The sequence below is a fragment of the Boleophthalmus pectinirostris genome, unplaced genomic scaffold (genome assembly GCF_026225935.1).
Source record: "Boleophthalmus pectinirostris isolate CB_2022bp ecotype Guang Dong unplaced genomic scaffold, ASM2622593v1 HiC_scaffold_2, whole genome shotgun sequence".
NCBI lineage: Eukaryota > Metazoa > Chordata > Actinopteri > Gobiiformes > Gobiidae > Boleophthalmus > Boleophthalmus pectinirostris.
This window is the reverse complement of record NW_026571152.1, coordinates 19,149,473-19,166,726: the sequence shown is the minus strand read 5'-3', so window position 1 is coordinate 19,166,726 and position 17,254 is coordinate 19,149,473. Positions and strand designations below refer to the sequence as shown.

Genomic DNA, 17,254 nt, shown 5'->3' with positions numbered 1-17,254 from the left:
GCCCCACGCTTGTCTTTTCTCTGTTCACTTTAGTCACACGTCTATTGTCTGTGCGTCCTGACCTGTGCCCTCTCTGTCTGAGCAAGTGTTGTTTAGGCTCGTACCAGCTGAGCACTTCACTTCCCTAAACTGTGGTTGGTCATTTGCATGTGCAATGTTCCGCAGTATAGCATTAAATTTAGCTAATTGCATTTATTCAATTACAGCCCTTTTTATTGGCCTGCTTGTCTATATTTTGACCTAGAATTAGATTTTTATTTTTTTTAACAGAATAAAAAACAAACACTAATTTATTCTGAATCAAATCCACTAAACTAGAATACATAACAAAAATTAACCTTTTTGTAGAATAAAAAAAAATACACTAATTTATTAATCCACTAGACTAGAATACAGTAGCCTAACAACAATACAGCTTGTTTGGAAAAAAAAAAAAGTAGTGCAACTCCTCAGTTAGCAGTGAGACAGAGGTCATGAGAGCACTGTGAAAGCTGCTGGTACAATAGTCTTTTTTACACGTCCAATGCTTCGTTAGGCTTTTTCCAGCCAGACTTAAGTGTAATTGTTGAAACAAATGAAGCAGAAAACAAAGCGGTGAGGGCCCCAAAATCTGCATAAAATCAAGATGGCCACCGCGTTAAAGTCCAGCTTCATTCCACTTGGGTTAGTTTGGCTGCTAACTTAAATAAACAGATACAAAGTTGTTTCTGTTTGTGCAATCAGGCTGAAGGTTACAACATTAAGACATTTCTTTATTTTGATAGTGTTATGACTAATTCAAATGGGATATTAAAGTGCAGATACAAAGTACATAGTCTAACATCTTAAGTTCAATCATTCTAACGCTGGTAACTGTTTATCAGTTCTTCACATTGCCGGATATTTTTCATTAGGTTCAATTATCCAACCCGATGTCAATGTTTTTCTGAGTTCTTATAAGTGTTGTTATTGTCACTTTTATAGATTTTACCAAGTCGATATACAAGGCTTTCTTCTAATATTTTGCAATAAACATCAGAGGTCATTCTTTAAAATTTTCTTCATTGTAAATCACAAAACTGATCTAAAATGATTACTTTTTAAAAAATTCTAGTCTAGATAACATTTATGAACCCAAATATGTGTGACCCTGAGTCATATAGTAAGTACAGAGGGCGGTGATAGGGGGAAGGTGAAAACTAAAATTTTTTGAGCACTCAAGCCTCAAATGCAGGACAATACAGAATCACTCAAAATGTGTCAATTTTGATAAACACTTGAAAAAACTGTCAACGTGCACATGAAAGGTTTAGACTATAAACTTCACTAAAACAAGGTTAGTATCATTACATACAAAATTTGACTAAAAATACAGTTTTTAAATTAAGAGTTTTATCATTTTGATGTGATAATTTTACTTCCTGGTTGGACATGAGGAGCAGAACTGACACATGTTTTGGTAACTTATACCAAGCATAATGTTAATAATTAATAACAGCCAAAGCTTGTCACTAGCTATGATTCGACTAACAAAAAATAGATCACTTTTGAATGGTTTTGGTGCTGACAACATAGTTAAAGATATTGACTTTCAGCCCTCACCTGTATTTTTCATCTTTTCTTTTCAACCCACATATCCCACCAAACCAAAGTCATACTTAGAAAAATCTGTCTTCTGCACTTCCATCCAGTCAACTTGTTATAAAACACAGCAAAAAAAAATTCGAAACAGCGTGATGTTTTTTTCCAATACTTTTCCATGTTTAATGTCCTACAGCTAACAGTCCAGCAGTGTTTAGTCAGTACCCATGCATTACATTTAGTCTGTTACAAAAGTATAAAATCAAATGACGTCCTTCAGGCTAAGCAATTAAAATGAAACAAAACTTCCAAACGCACTAACAACGCTCAAATATAAAAATCTAAAGGTATAAATAGAAATTTGGTCCATCAAGTTGATTACTATAATATTATTTACATTAGATTAATATTCTTAATAATTATTCCAGGCCCTTGTCAAACAGTCGCCTTCAATAGCTCACGGTTGCTACGGCTGCAGTGGTATTTACAGAGAGATTCAGTGCGTGAGTTTCTATAAAAGATGCTAACAAAATATCCATTTGATGTAAAAAGATGCAAATTTTCCCTTTTTGTTTGCTTTAGGCTCAGTGCCAATAAATACAAAGGTTTAAAAAGAAATGGTTAGTCCACATTTCAAATCAAATTGCGATGTTACTCTACAGTGGGTATCAAATGTGTTAGGAGGAGACGATGAAGGTACAAAAAGGCACACAATACGAAGTCCAGCAGGTATGGCAGTAGAGCTATGGCAGTACTAATGGTCTGGTTATTGTTCAGGCAAAACATTATTACCACTGATAGGCACAGCTGGTTAGGAATATATACACTCAAGAAACTTTTTAAACGTGTGTGTGTGTTTAAACTTTATAATAACTAAATCGTAAAGTGGAACTAAAGACTAAAAAACAAAAACAAAAAAACACCTTTTCCAGTTATTAAAATGTCTATATGGTGTTTTAATAGCATTACTGTTGCAATTTTTGTGTAAACTCTGTACATTCTGGTCAAAAACGCCTAAATGTGCTGATTTCAGTGTCCTCTGCAGTTCCCAGTAGTTGGTAATATCACGCAGAACTATGTTTATGATAAACTTTAAATGTGGTTGTGGGCGGAGTTTAGGGGTTTAGTCCCACTTTAAATAACCTTAATACTGCATGACAAAAGACTAATTAATCAACAAAATAGTTTATTAAGAATGATTCAGGCTTAGTAACCGCTTGATTTTACTCTACTAACTCATAATTAAGTAGTTACTAAGTCTCAATAATTCTTATAAATAGTCTTTGTTCATGATTTAACAACAATAATAAGGATGTAGTTATTATAAAGAAATATACTTGAGTGAGTAGTTTTACCAGTTGAGTAATAAGAGATAAAGTTTCTGTCTGTACTTTTGCCACTGTAGTATTAGTGACAAAATCTTGGCAGTATTAAATCATTTGACGTTTTCTGGCTGGTCAGTACTTTTAACTTACTTAATTAACTGTACTTTTTTCTATCTATAGATCAGATGTTGAGCAATTAATATCAAGATTTTCAAAAAAGTAACAGTACTCTTACCTAAGTGCAGTTTTGTAACCACCTCTGCTGACAGTTAACATCAGCAACATTGGCACGTGTTAAAAATAGAAATAGATTTGAGGAGGTTGGACATAGATCTGTAGTACTCAGTATAAAAGTACTTTAAAGATCAAACAGTTGTTGCCTATGAGGTTGTAATGGGCTGTTGGTTGCTAATGTTCTGCCTGATTGTTTTACATTGGTTGGTGTGTTTTAAGACAGAGTATGACGCTCAGTTAAGAGTCCACAAAGTAGAATGGTGTGTGTTAAACTAAGGACTCCAGGCTCTCGGCGGTGCTGGCCGTTCCCACAACGATGGTCCCGTTGTTGTCTGTGGACTGGAGCACTCTCTGGTCCTCCTGCTGTCCCACCACACTCAGCAGGGCCCTGTACAGGAACTGGTACTGCTCCTGTGGGGACAGAGCAACTCCATTCAACAAGAGACAGCAAAAGTCTAACGTGTGTTTTAGGGAGGGATGTAACGATATCCAAATCTCTCAGTATGATACGTTCACGAAATACAGTTCATGGTATAACATTTATTGCAATATTTTGTGGAGGCAAACAGAATTGTGATTTAGCAGTTTTTTCCTTTTAAAATTCCTTGACAAACCTTTGGTTCTGATAGTGCTTACTAACAGTTATTTCTTTATCTAGTCTGTCCTGAAAAAGCAAAGGATCATGGTCTATGCGTTTCCTTCTGATTTTTTTTTCTGCATCAAATAATGCAACACCAAAACAATGAATATAAATGTAGAGACTTGTAATTTGATATATTGTAACAGGAACCAGAAGGAGATGGGGAGATGTTTTGGACCTTGGTCTGGGACACTGTTTAACAAAGCTTTGACCAGTGGTCTGCACACCACACAAGTTTTAATTTGGACAATGCTGAATATGCAATATTGTACATAAAGGTACACATAAAATAAAGAAAACACTATATGTATTTTCAAGTTCCAAGTTCCAAGTAATAATCTGAAGGTCAACAACACTTTACCACATCTGTGAAGACTCCTGGCCTCATCAGGTTTGTGAGTTTGGCCACTTGAAACACGTCAACTGTTTGCTCCGCCTCCAGCTGTCGGCTCAGAGACAGCAGAGCGCAGAAGGTCCCCGCTGTGGCTCCGCCCACACTGACAAACACAACATTATATATACAGTAATCAACATACACTATTAAGATCAAATAACGTAAGCCTTTATTGTCAAATGTTACAATCCTTATGTGAGTATTTAAAGCAGGCATGTTCAAACTACAGCCCGGGGGCCAAATGCGGCCCTCAGACAAATTTTTCTTGGTCCTCAGAGTTCCAGGTGAATTGGCCCAAATTACTTTGCATCAATTGAAAATATTTTTTTTACTGCAAGTTTTTTGAATATCTACCTTGATAAAGCTCATATTTAATATTTAGTGTGTGGTTTTAAGGATCTTGAATAGCGTGAATAAAGACTGATGGCTCATTCTAATGTGTTAAACATGCACATATTTCAGTTATTCACTGCTGAGCTCCAGTCTATGGCCCTCGATTGGCCCTCTGCTTCGTCTGCGTTTAGATATGTGGCCCTTGTGTATGTAACTTTACTAGTGCATGTATCTGAATATAAACATACTCATCATGGACGACAGTGGGCCCTTCCCTTGAGTGCGTCTCCTCCTTCACCAGGCTGAGCAGCTCAAATGTGTTACTTATGGGACTGTCTGGGTTTGGCCAGCGGGGGGCGCGGTAGTGTCTCACCTCCAGCACATAGTCGTCCTGGTGGAGATTCAAGTTCAGGGTTATACATCAACATGAATAACTGCATGTCCTCACAGACAGTGGTCATGGTTCAACATCAGAGAAGGGACACGATGTGCAGGACTAACAGTTCAGACTAAAGTATGTTACATATTTAGTTACTCATGTTTCATAGAAACAGTTTAATATTTAGCATTTAAAATTCAATCCAGTTTTATATCCTTTTGTAGATGATCTACTTTTATTAGTACTTTTATTTTTGCACCAAACCAAACACAAATCAACGTGCCTCTGTTCCCGTAAGTCCTTGTGTCTCACATTCTTAAAATAACCTTGATATAACGTTACAATGAAGCGATAATATAAAGGAATTATTAATCAAATAAGTATTTATATCAAATAAGCTTATTTATCTTATTTTACTTTTTACTTTCACAGCACTACAATAGCAATTACAATTTTAGATTTTAGAAACATTCCCTTAGTTTATTGCTAGTATTTATCACAAACTAACATATAATAACTATATGATTATAACTGAAGATGGAAAGATAACTCTTTAAAAATAGATAGATTGTCCCAACTATAACTGTAGATGGTCTCACTTGTGTGGCCTCCAGTGCGTACTCCTGCAGCACCACCATGTCCTCATTGGCCAAGCAGATGTGGTTCTCTGATTTCTGTGTGACTGTGAACGTCTCATAGCTGATTGGCTCTCCCTTACGCGGCCAGAAGACACAAGACTCCGCCTCCTCCTCCTTTAACAACACACATACAGCGATAATATTAAACCATTTGGAATTAAACATGTGACAACAATGTACAAATCCTGTTACCCCATTGGTGGTCGACCCTGGCAGCGAAACAATGACCTGAGTGTTGTGGTCCCATATCATCCTCCAAAAATCCTTGACAGTACCAGGCAAAGGATTCTGGGTAATGATGAATTCACTGCTGTTTCTGTAACCCTTTGAATATAAAAAATTCAGTATTGTGATTATAAAAATATAGTGAGCAGGGATATTGTTACTTACAGCGATGTAAGATGCGTTTATGTAGTCTGACGTTTCTCCAGCTGATGTCAACAACCGTACACGAGATCTTTCAGCTTAAGAGACACACAAACAAGGGAGTTACAAGCAATTCTAGTCATGGACACTGGACTTCGCACACTACTTTATAAAATACTGCCAATATTCGATATTTGCCTTCCTGCTATGGACTAACTGATATTTTCTGACACCAATATTACAATTTTTAAATACATGTCAAGGTACCTCATCTATGTTGAAATATATGAAGTAATTCACAAAATCACTTTTCACTTCTAGTTCTATTAACTTATGAGACAAGGGCACACACAGATTGGGGGAGCTTAAAACAAAATATTTGAGCTAAATATCAGCAAAATTGGACTGACACTGATATTTGGGAACATCATAGAGTGTATAAAAAAAATTGACTAAATGAGTGTGACGTCGCCCATAGAACTCAGCGTCACTCAAATGAAGTTCACAATGCTAATGACTGCAGGGGCAAATTTGGAGACAGTATCTATGTTATGAATAGGATTTTTTTTTTTTTTTTTTTTTGACAAAAACAAAAAAAAACAAAAAACACCAGGATCATGTAGACCAGGTTAATACGAACATTTTAAGACCAAAATGACGAAGCTCACAGCAGCAGTTATAAAGAGAGAGAGAGACGACAATATTCATATATTATTCATATATTATTCATATAATATTCAAAATATCACTATTATCCATCCAAACGACTATAATCTCAGTTACTGTGTATTCAAGGGGTTTCAGAATGATGAAAAATGAGCATCGTTGCCATAGTAATGAACAATTAAAAGATTTTAAAAAATGACATATTTTGAATGGTGAATATTATTGAAAGTGGCACCTATAAAAAGGAAACTGAAACCCAAGAGTACAGTCACATGTTATGAGTACAGCGCCCCCTTCTGATGGATTGAAGCTGCATGTCATGTATGTGTCATGTATGCTTTTATCACCAGTCGAATAGACTACTGTAATGCCCTGCTCTCTGGTCTTCCCAAAAAGAGTATTTCAGGTTTGCAATTATTACAAAATTCTGCAGCACGTGTCCTGACCAGGACCAGAGGGCGGGACCACATTACACCGGTTTTAAAATCACTGCATTGGCTCCCTGTGAGTTTCAGGATCGATTTTAAAGTTCTTTTACTGTTTTTTAAATGTCTTAATGGTCTTGGGCCTTCTTATCTTTCAGAACTGCTTTTACCCTATGAACCCTCATGAACCCTGCGCTCCTCTGGCAGCAGGCTCCTGGTCATTCCCAAAGTCAGGACACACACTCACGGAGAGGCATCTCTCTCCAACACTACGGCCCTTGTCTATGGAACTGTCTGCCGGAGGAGCTCAGGGCTGCAGAGAACATTCATGTTTTTAAGACTAGGCTCAAGACCCACCTTTTTAGCTTAGCTATTGATTGAAATCTTATACTTTTACTTGTTTACACATTTTATTATATTTATTTATTTTAGGCAATTCCAGGATTAGGATAGGATTTCCAGTGTTTCCTCTGTAAGAGCCTCTGCATCAGGAGCAGGGGCTGGCTGTGGCTGCTGGGTCTGTCCCGTGGGCTCCTGGTGGAGAGTTGGTGCTTAGGCTTCATCTCTCCCCTGGCTCCTGTGGTGGTTCCTGGTGGCGGTGGACGTCTCTCTGCTCCTGGTGTAGACGGCTCCTCTGATGGTGCTTTCTCAACTGGTTCGCCTGTATTCAGCCTCATATTCTATTTGGTGTAGTTTTTTGTATTTTACCATGTTTTGTGTGTGTGTGTTTGTGTGTGTGTGAGTGTGTGTGCGTGTGTGTGTTTGGGTTGTTTGGTTGTGTGGGGAAGGGCAGGTGTGGGGATTGGGTTGGTGGGCGGGTGGATGGAAATGTGGGATTGTTTTTAATCACTGTAAAGCACTTTGTGTTACATTTTGTATGAAAAGCGCTTTATAAATAAAGTTTGATTTGATTTGATTCTTTAACACTGTTTTCTTAGCCTATATAATATATACATATAATAAATATACTGATTCAGGAAAAGTCAAATTTTGTTGGTATTGTTGGGTGACAATGCTAACATTGGATAAGTGTTTTGGGGACCCACTTGGTAAGATAGCGGCGCTCCTGTTCTTGGCTGCGTTGCTTTCCTTTGAGGCTGTGGTGAAGTCGCACTGCTTTGGTGAAGAATGACAGAGCAGCTGCAGGGACAAAGGTCAATGTAAAAATAAACCAGTGAACCACCACCACCAGTCACTGAAGCTCCAAACAGACTCTTTTAAACAGTCTATTTCTATTTCTATGTCTATTGCTTTTGTATCTCCATCACTAGCAGAAGTCAAGCACCTCACACTAGTCTGGAGTAGAAGGATATTGTCCTCTGTGTCTATCTGATTTATTTTCAAATCAATACATTTCAGAGCTCTGTTAAATAGTGTTAATACAACTCTTTTTAAATTAAATGTAAGAAAATGTAACATTCAATATCACAGGTCAGGAGGACATGCACAGTAAAGTTCAAAATCATTTTGAAAGGTGTATGATTTAAGCAGCTAAGATAAGAAAAATAAAGATTTAAGATGGAGAAATACATATTAAAAAACAGAACATTGGTGGATATAATGCTCCACAGCATTAAATGCATCCATCTCCTTGGAGACAGGTGATGGCATCAGGCCAACTGACAGATCAGATTTGTGGAGATGTGACCCCACTCAGTAACAATGCATTATTTTTAGTCAGGTTTTTAGGGATTCAAATCTCCATGAAGACAAACAAGTCCCCCACCACCAGAAAAGCTGAAGCAGAGACGGTTTCACCGATGGCATTCTGAACATTATTTTTGTGTTTTTGTGAAAATTTGCTTTTTTCAAGTGGTCTCCGTTAACAGTTTTTATTTTTGTTTGCTTTCAGTAAAAGCACTTTGTCAATAACTCTAAAATGATAATTACTACACTATAATAATGATCATATTTTTAGAAAATTTTTGGCAGTAATCATTCACTTTTAATTAAACTGAGTTGCCCTTGACATACACACTAAGATACATACAGTATATTTAAGTACACCCATACCTACACTTTACTATACGCTACTAATAAAAGCACTAAACTGATAAACATTATAATATCATAGCACCATCACAATCATCTGACCTTAAATTGTTTGTCGAGGCGCGTTTTCCCAGCTTGCCCTGGGGTCAACAGTTCGTCCACGTATCTGTGCAAATGTGACGCGGCTACTTCAGTGTCCCCGCACAGGACAGCCTCCACCAGAGCGTCGTGAATGAACACGTACTGTTCCTGAAAGAAAGACAATAGTCACAATGCAGTCTGTGTGACCGGGTTCACCTCAGCACTCTGAACTCAATAATCATTGAACACTAATTTTAGGTGTAAAAAATCTCCATCTAGAACAAAGGCCTTTGTTATTGAAATGAATTCTTTTGACCAACTCGCAGTGTATTGACGTTTGATGAAGAGACCTTGCCGTACCATTGTTGTAACTAGATGTCTAAATGGACACACCTTGTAAATGTTATAGTCAATATGGTATAAGTACGGTCTGTCAGCTCAGCCATGGATTCAGTCTAGTATAAATCAGTATAAATTTTTAGTTTAATTTAAGTTAAGAGTTTTACCATGAGGCAAAAATATATCGTTTATTATATCTCTCTGAATAATAATAAGAGGGGTAAAGATGGTGATTGGTCCCAGTATTGGCACTGGCCAATATTGATTAAGCAATAGCGACAAATATTATAGTCACGGCAGCAGACCAAATACTGAATATTGTAACTGCTCAAAAAATTATTTATTTTACTGACCACAACTGGGAAAAAGAGAGGATAAGTAACATGCACCAACTTGTTTAGCTTCTCATTTACTAACAAATTTGCATACCTTTAAGTGGTGAATTTGATGTTAATTAGTATTTAATCTGTATTTACTTTATTAATGTCTTATAATGCATTCACTGTTTTGATGCAACATTAGAGGCCCTCACTTTCAGGTCCTGTTACTACTACTACTATGACTGCTACTACTACATAATTTGTGAGAAATGATAAATGCCTTAGCATGTCCGGTGACTGCTTTAAAAATATACAGTAGTAAAGATGATTGTGAATAACATTTTTACTACGCTTTTCTATGCTTGAAGTAAGTGAAAGCGTGGTTAGGATTATCCTTAAGGGCAGACACAATGTAAACAGCTCCTTCTACTGAACGTGTTTACAATGAACCTCCACATAACATAGCTCTGTTGAATTGTGGTCTGTGCTACTTTTTATAGCGCTATTGTCCACTGGGTGGGCATCTCTGGTACTGTACTAAACTGGTTCAAGTCCTATCTAGAAGACAGGAAGTATTTTGTTGAAATTGGAAACTGTGTCTCAGATCACATGGCCCTGACCTGTGGGGTGCCTCAGGGGTCAATCCTGGGCCCCCTGTTGTTCAATCTCTACATGCTGCCATTAGGCCAGTTAATAAGCAGCAATAATGTGTCCTACCACAATTATGCAGATGACACTCAGATCTACGTCTCTCTGGCAGCAGGAGACTATGGACCAGTGGACTCACTTGGTCACTGCATCCAACAGGTCAGTGTGTGGATGCAAAACAACTTTCTCCAGCTAAACTCTGACAAGATTGAAGTCATAGTGTTTGGTCCACAGAAACAAAGGGACAGTGTCAGCAGTCACCTCCAGTCTCTCTCTCTAAAACCTTCAAATCAGGCAAGAAATCTAGGGGTAATAATGGACTCGGACTTGAACTTTAACAGCCACATCAAGTCAATAACATCTGCAGCCGTTTACCATCTAAAAAACATAGCAAAAATCAAAGGTTTACTGTCTAAATCAGACTTGGAGAAATTATCCATTCGTTTGTCTCCAGCAGGTTAGACTACTGTAATGGTCTGCTCACTGGTCTCTCCAAACGAGCTGTGAGACGCTGCAGAACATCCAGAACGCTGCAGCTCGGGTCCTTACTCGAACTATTAAGTACGAGCACATAAGTCCTGTGCTCAGGTCTCTGCACTGGCTTCCTGTGCCTCAGAGAATAGACTTTAAAGCAGCTCTGCTTGTGTACAAGTCTCTCCATGGCCGAGCACCAAAGTACATCTGTGACATGTTAGTGTCATATGAACCATCTCGCACTGTGAGGACCTCAGGGACCGGCCTCCTGCTGGTGCCCAGAGTCAGGACTAAACAAGGGGAGTCAGCGTTTCAGGTTCATGCAGCTAAAACCTGGAACAGTCTTCCTGAACATGTGAGACAGACTCTTCTGTGACGCTGTTTAAATCCAGGCTCAAAACATTTCTGTTTAACTGTGCATATAACTGAAAGGTTTTCATTCCGCACTCTTCTCTCCAATTTATGTCTCTCTTTTTTAATTTTAATCTTCATGGTTATTTATGTTTTGATTTGTTTTTATTATGATTTTAAGGTATTTCTTATTCTGTAAAGCACTTTGAATTACTTTGTGTATGAATTGTGCTATACAAATAAACTTGCCTTGTCCAAGGAAAATACAAGGAGAAAATATATAATCATTTAATTTACAGTTGCAGAAATATTCAAAAGCACTGGATTTTTTTTTATTCCTAATCATTATCTGTCAGTCTCCCCAGATATGAAATTTTTGGGTTAAAATTTGTATTTGGATAAAAAAAAAAAAAAAAACTGAACACACAACAGTATCCTCTAGTACCATGGCGCTTGACACAGATGTGATTGTGCATTCTGAGGGTGCTATGTGCCACTCACTTCAGTTTGGACCAAGTAGTTCCTCTGAGTCCTGATGTGTTTGAGGAACCCTGTAATATTGACCGTTCCCTCATCTGTGATCTGCTTCAGCATACTGTCCAGGACGATGTAGGTCCCCGTCCGACCCACTCCGGCGCTAGGCAACAAGAAGAAACATCAGGTATAGCAGTCATAATAAACAATAACAACAATAACAATCTGGCAACATGCTAACAGTTATAGTCTCGCCTGACCAGCACTAATGGTCTATAGTGCCACATTATCTTCATTTATAACAGACTAGTCTAGTATAGTCCTGGTTTAGACTCAATTTGATCATAGTTCAATCCTGTGTGCTGGAATACGATTTATTTAAGAGCCAGATCTTGATGGTTCCCTAGTACTGCCATACATGGATCTCAGTGTTATGCCATTTTATTGCCTTTTTTCTAATGTGCATTTGAGAATAGGACAATGGTTCCTATATTTCAAGAGATTGAAACAAATAAATTGTAAATGTTGCCACAGACAGATTAATAACATACATGAACTACTAGTAAAGGCCTTGTAACCAATTTTTTCCATGTACTAGTATTTGAGCAAAACTTGCCCCAGATCAGATATATTGTATAAGCAGCTCTTAAGGTCAAAATAAACTATGTACTGTCTGCATCTGATTATAGAGTTTATATGTCTAATAATGAGGAAGTGCATTGTCAGCATGATAGTTCTCGTTAGCCTAACCCGACGGCAAAACTCTGCTCTGGTTTCTCAAGTTCTGAAAAGTGTTATTTGAAATAAACTAGATCTGTTTTTCACGTTTTTAAAAATCAGGTACAGTGCCTTTTATGTACTCATCAACAGCCTTTCGTGGTAGTGTTAGTACTGTCTGTCTGTCTGTCTGTTCCACCTGCAGTGCACCACCAGGGGGCCCATGTCCTCGGTGCGGGCCCTGGAGGACTTTCTGATGAAGCTGAGCAGAGGCAGGGCCAGCTCGGGCACCCCCATGTCAGGCCACTGGGTGTAGTGAAACTGGGTCACTGTGCGCTCCCTGCTGCGACCTTTCTGAGAGCCCTGTGAGAGACACGCAAGTTCAAATAATGAATTCATATTTTATTTATAATTCATACATTAGTGTACAGTGTGTGTTTGAGAAGTAACGATCATTATTTTTAGATTCAAAGTTGTTTCAGAAAAGTTACTAACTCAATAACTGCCGATTTTAAGTAGAATAAATAAATATATAACAGTAAATGTAAAGGTGCACTGAGTAAATTTTCTGGTTCGCCACCTGCTTGTTATAGTTTTGCCTGGAATGTCCCACAGTATGGCATTTAACATATCTATTTCCATATAGACAAGCAGAAGAAGAGTTACAGGTCAGGTATGTGGAGCGCTGATACCACTGAATATGTATGTTTCGATAAATATTATAATGCCATACTGTGGAACATTTCAGACAAAGCACCAACATTTTAACTGTAGTGGACCCCCACAGTAGAGATCAATGAAGTAAATATCATATACGAAAATAAATGCCATGTGACCTTCTTGGCGTTGGTGTTCCTCATGCTAAATGTCCTGACGGTGTAATAGGCCAGTGGTTTGGAGCTCTTCAGTGTCACCAGGAAACTGCCGAACTCCTCCTGCACCTCAGCTGGCCAGTACTGGTCACACTTTCTCTGAGGGGCAGTGAACGCACCACAGACAAACACAGCAATAGAAAAGCATATTAGATAACACTTCAGAAAATGTATGCCTATTAGTCTGAGTAAATAATAATAAGGAATAACTATTCAGACAGCATTTCTATTACTAATGTATATTTTTAGATTGTATTAAGACATCTGACTCACTCGTCCATTCTCCACCAGGTTTGTGATCATGACGATAACCCCAACGTTTTGTTCCCAGATCATCCTCCAGAAGTCCTCCATGCTAGACCTGAGTGGACCTTGGGCTGCGATGTACAGCTTTGGCTGCTTAAAACCCTGGACAAAAATAAAATAAAAGTGTCTCTACATTTTTTTTTTTTTTGCATTGGACTGGACTTAACATACTTGGTGACAAAAGCCTGCAGTTTTTTTTTTATACCTCCATCCATCACAAATCAGAGTCATGATACTAACATTTCCATTTTCCAACTTGATTTTGATACAAAGGGAAAGCTCAATATTCACTGATTTAGATACAACAATTTTTACAATTTAATTACACAAAATAATATTTTTTATATGTCAATGTGGTACTGATTCTTAAATAAATCAAGAACTATAATTCTGTCAATTTGATTCCATGTTATAGTGTTGTTACTGCCACAAAAACATATCTGCAGTTGTGTTTTGTTTCATTCACACATGTTTGAGTAAACCCCTTATTATTAGTCTGTCTACATCTCCAAAGCTCAAAATGCTTTGTTCTACCTTGTGATGTGGTAATTTTTAAGTTTCGTTTCATTCATTAAAGATTAGCACTTCTAGTGCTGCATAGCTTTGGTATTGATTCTAATCTGGGTATCAGTTCTTTTTGGTCAACCCTTAATCGTGACTTAGGTGGCGTTCTCAATGACACAGCACAGCTATGCTTATTATTAAGGATACAGGAGATCAAAATGCCAACCTTAGTGAGATTTATACTAAAACTTCATCGATACTTATGAAGTTCATCAATACATTAGCTTCTTCACATGCACATATTTCCAAGATCATCTAGATTTGAAATTCTTTCTGAGAGGCCAAAATCTTAGACAATATTTCTTTGTCACACATTTTAAGCAAACCCCAAGGTTATTACACCCAAAATACACTTCGGTGCACCTCTTATAAAACAAAAAAAAATATAAAACTAATCAAGGATAACGTTTTGTGAAAAGTTAAGAGTGGGTTGAAATCTGCCAAGTGATTTCAGATACAACAAATTGGTGAAGTGAGGTGAGAGTAGGGCAGCAGCCAATCAGAGCACTAATAGAGCCTCGACCTTCAGAGGCTGAGGAATGAAGAGCCTTGTGCCACACATAGCTGGAGAGCTCCTCCAAAACACTCTCGCGAACTTGACTGCCACTCGCTGCTTTTGTCGCTTGTCCTTTTCACACAGTTCACAAGAAATAGTCCATTTAAAGTTGTGTGTCATAGGTGTAATAGACCTGGATAATTCTTTGAGTAGAAGCGATAAGTCAGGTACAATAATTTAATGCATAAGGTTTTCATGTTTATTCAATTATGAATATGTTTGATGGGGTAGTACGTGTGGTTAATCATATTTATCGTAGTGTTACATCAGTTTGTGAAGAAAAGTTGAAAAATAGACTAAAACTACCTGGAGTGGAGCTGAGTTCTAAAAAGGAGTATGTATTTCTAGGTGTAGATGACATCAGAACATTTTATAGTTCAAATATATTTAATATAAAACAATTAATATTTTTTGTTAAATAGTCTGGGGCTTGTTTACAGTATGGTTGCTAGGTAACAGATATGTCACATCTGTTGCCCTTGTCCAAACAGGAAGTAAAATTATTAACTTCATCAAAATCATCAAACCAGTGAAATGTAGGCAAGAAATGTGTATGTACATGTAATGTATTTGTAATTAACCTCTTAATACCGACTGTCACAAATATGCGACAAACCATTTGGATCAAAATATAAGCCGAAATGACATTTTGAACATACAATTCAAAGTTGAATTAATAGATGGACGATAAAAAGTAAACATACATTGACAAAGTTTGCGTTTATGTAATCACTGGTCCTTCCTTCTTTGTCAGCAAGAGGAGCGAGGCGGACACGACTGTGGTCATCTGTGGAAGGGGAAAAGAGATCAGATATGTATCAACTACTTCAGTAAGAATACAAACTGAAGAAACATGTGAAAACTCAGAAGAGTAAACCTACTAGATTAATTCAATTAATGCTACTAGATTAATTCAAGTAAGAGTACTGTTACTTAAAATACTATTATATTATTATTCAAGTCCAAATAAAAATGTAAATCTTATATTCTCTAGTAAAGGTAACTCAACACTCCCCACCTCTGCACACTATCTATACTCAAAATGGTGTGCTTAAACTCTGTACGCTCAGAAGAATCTATTCACAGAGTTTACACAGAGTTCAATAGAGGTGTAGAAATAATATATACTGTATATAGAATACAAAATATAGAGTTGCTAAAGGTCATGAAGAAGAAGGGAATTTTAAAACCTATAGAAAGAAATAGCAGCAGCTTTTAGAAATACTGTAACATAAATTAATTGCAAACACTTAATAGTAAATGAACTGTGCAGGAAAATCAGTTACGTTTCAACCCTATTCAATAGAAAATCATCTAACTTTTCAGGTAAATTATACTGCTAATCAAAAGTATTTAGATTTTTGTTTTGAAGTCAACTAATTCATTTGTGTATTTTTCTGATAGTAGTAGTTGATTGTAGTACTCACAGGCCAGAATGTTGCTGTATCTGTTCTTGTTTTTGTTATCAGGGTGATTGGAGATGTCTGTGGTCAGACCCATGTCCACCGTGCACGTCTGCACCTCCTGCAAAACCACAAAAAATCTAATATCTGTGCCAAATACAGGACTTATTAATTATAGAGGTACATTTAAATATATATATTGATTATTTTATATTTCATTACATGTAGGGATATAATTTTCCAATTTGGAACCTTACTCGATTTGGCACAATTTATCTAATTGTACACTCCCAGATACTTTGGTACAAGCTCTGAAGTTGCTATAGTAACCGTACTTTGAACAAATTGATAAATACTTATGATATGATAAATACAATTGCTTTTGTTTCTATTTCCAAGGCTAAACTCGTACGAATACATTTAAGATTAGCAATGTTTGTGGATACAGCAGACAGAACACACAATAAATGTATTGTGTGCTCCATTTAAAAGAGTGAAATGGGTTATATTAACAAAGTGCCAAATCTGGAAAAGAAAGGTGGCACAGGATCAATACTACAAATGATTTGCATGTGTACTTTGCTATTATGACCAAGTGTTTATGTTACATGCCCTGTTACGGCCCCAGGCCTTAGGTTTAATTTGCTGTGTGATTTTTGGGAAGTTCTCCTAATTCCTGCTGCAGGAGTCCTGGTCTGTGATTGGTGGGGCAGGTCGACCCCCACCTCACCTGCAGCCACCGCCCCCTATTTAAGGAGATTACCAGCACCTGTTCGGGGCTGCTGGCCTTGGTGGCCAGTATGCCATTTTGTTTTGTGTTTGTGTGTGTAGTTTAGTTTAGTTTTGTGTTTTTTTTGATTTGGTCACTCGATTCTGTTTGTTTGTTTATGTGGTTTATTTTGGGGAACTTGTGTTTTGGTTTAGTGTATGTCCTTAAGTTTTACCACTTGTTTTTGTGTAAGCCTGCGTGACCCCTTTTCTGGCACAAAACTCTGTTTATTCTGTTGTTCTGTTTCTTAGTTTAGGTTGTTTTCTGTATATTTGTAGTGTTTTGTTAATTTACCTTTACATTCCTGTTAATTAAACATTACTTAATTTATTCCATTTTACATCTTGGTTTTATTTTTGTTACTTCCCTCACCCCAAACGAGCTGGGTCGTAACATGCCCTCTTGAGAGTACCAAAGTGAATTTTTGG

The 17,254-nt window shown here is 37.3% G+C and overlaps 1 protein-coding gene across 1 annotated transcript in view; it reads right to left on the bottom strand.

The window, feature by feature from the left end:
- Positions 1-1,716: 1,716 nt before the first annotated feature.
- Positions 1,717-17,254, bottom strand: part of ptprz1a (protein tyrosine phosphatase receptor type Z1a) — a 93,912-nt gene continuing 78,374 nt past the window's right edge. Inside the window, exons 17-30 of the mRNA XM_055155825.1 lie at positions 16,082-16,178; positions 15,359-15,441; positions 13,502-13,636; positions 13,193-13,327; positions 12,556-12,719; positions 11,667-11,802; positions 9,055-9,201; positions 8,007-8,100; positions 5,894-5,967; positions 5,696-5,827; positions 5,465-5,617; positions 4,735-4,877; positions 4,121-4,256; positions 1,717-3,530 (exon numbers count right to left, since the gene is read on the bottom strand). Coding sequence (XP_055011800.1) covers positions 3,387-3,530; positions 4,121-4,256; positions 4,735-4,877; positions 5,465-5,617; positions 5,696-5,827; positions 5,894-5,967; positions 8,007-8,100; positions 9,055-9,201; positions 11,667-11,802; positions 12,556-12,719; positions 13,193-13,327; positions 13,502-13,636; positions 15,359-15,441; positions 16,082-16,178 — 1,773 coding nt within the window. The 3' untranslated portion in view covers positions 1,717-3,386. The remainder of the gene's footprint in view (positions 3,531-4,120; positions 4,257-4,734; positions 4,878-5,464; positions 5,618-5,695; positions 5,828-5,893; positions 5,968-8,006; positions 8,101-9,054; positions 9,202-11,666; positions 11,803-12,555; positions 12,720-13,192; positions 13,328-13,501; positions 13,637-15,358; positions 15,442-16,081; positions 16,179-17,254) is intronic.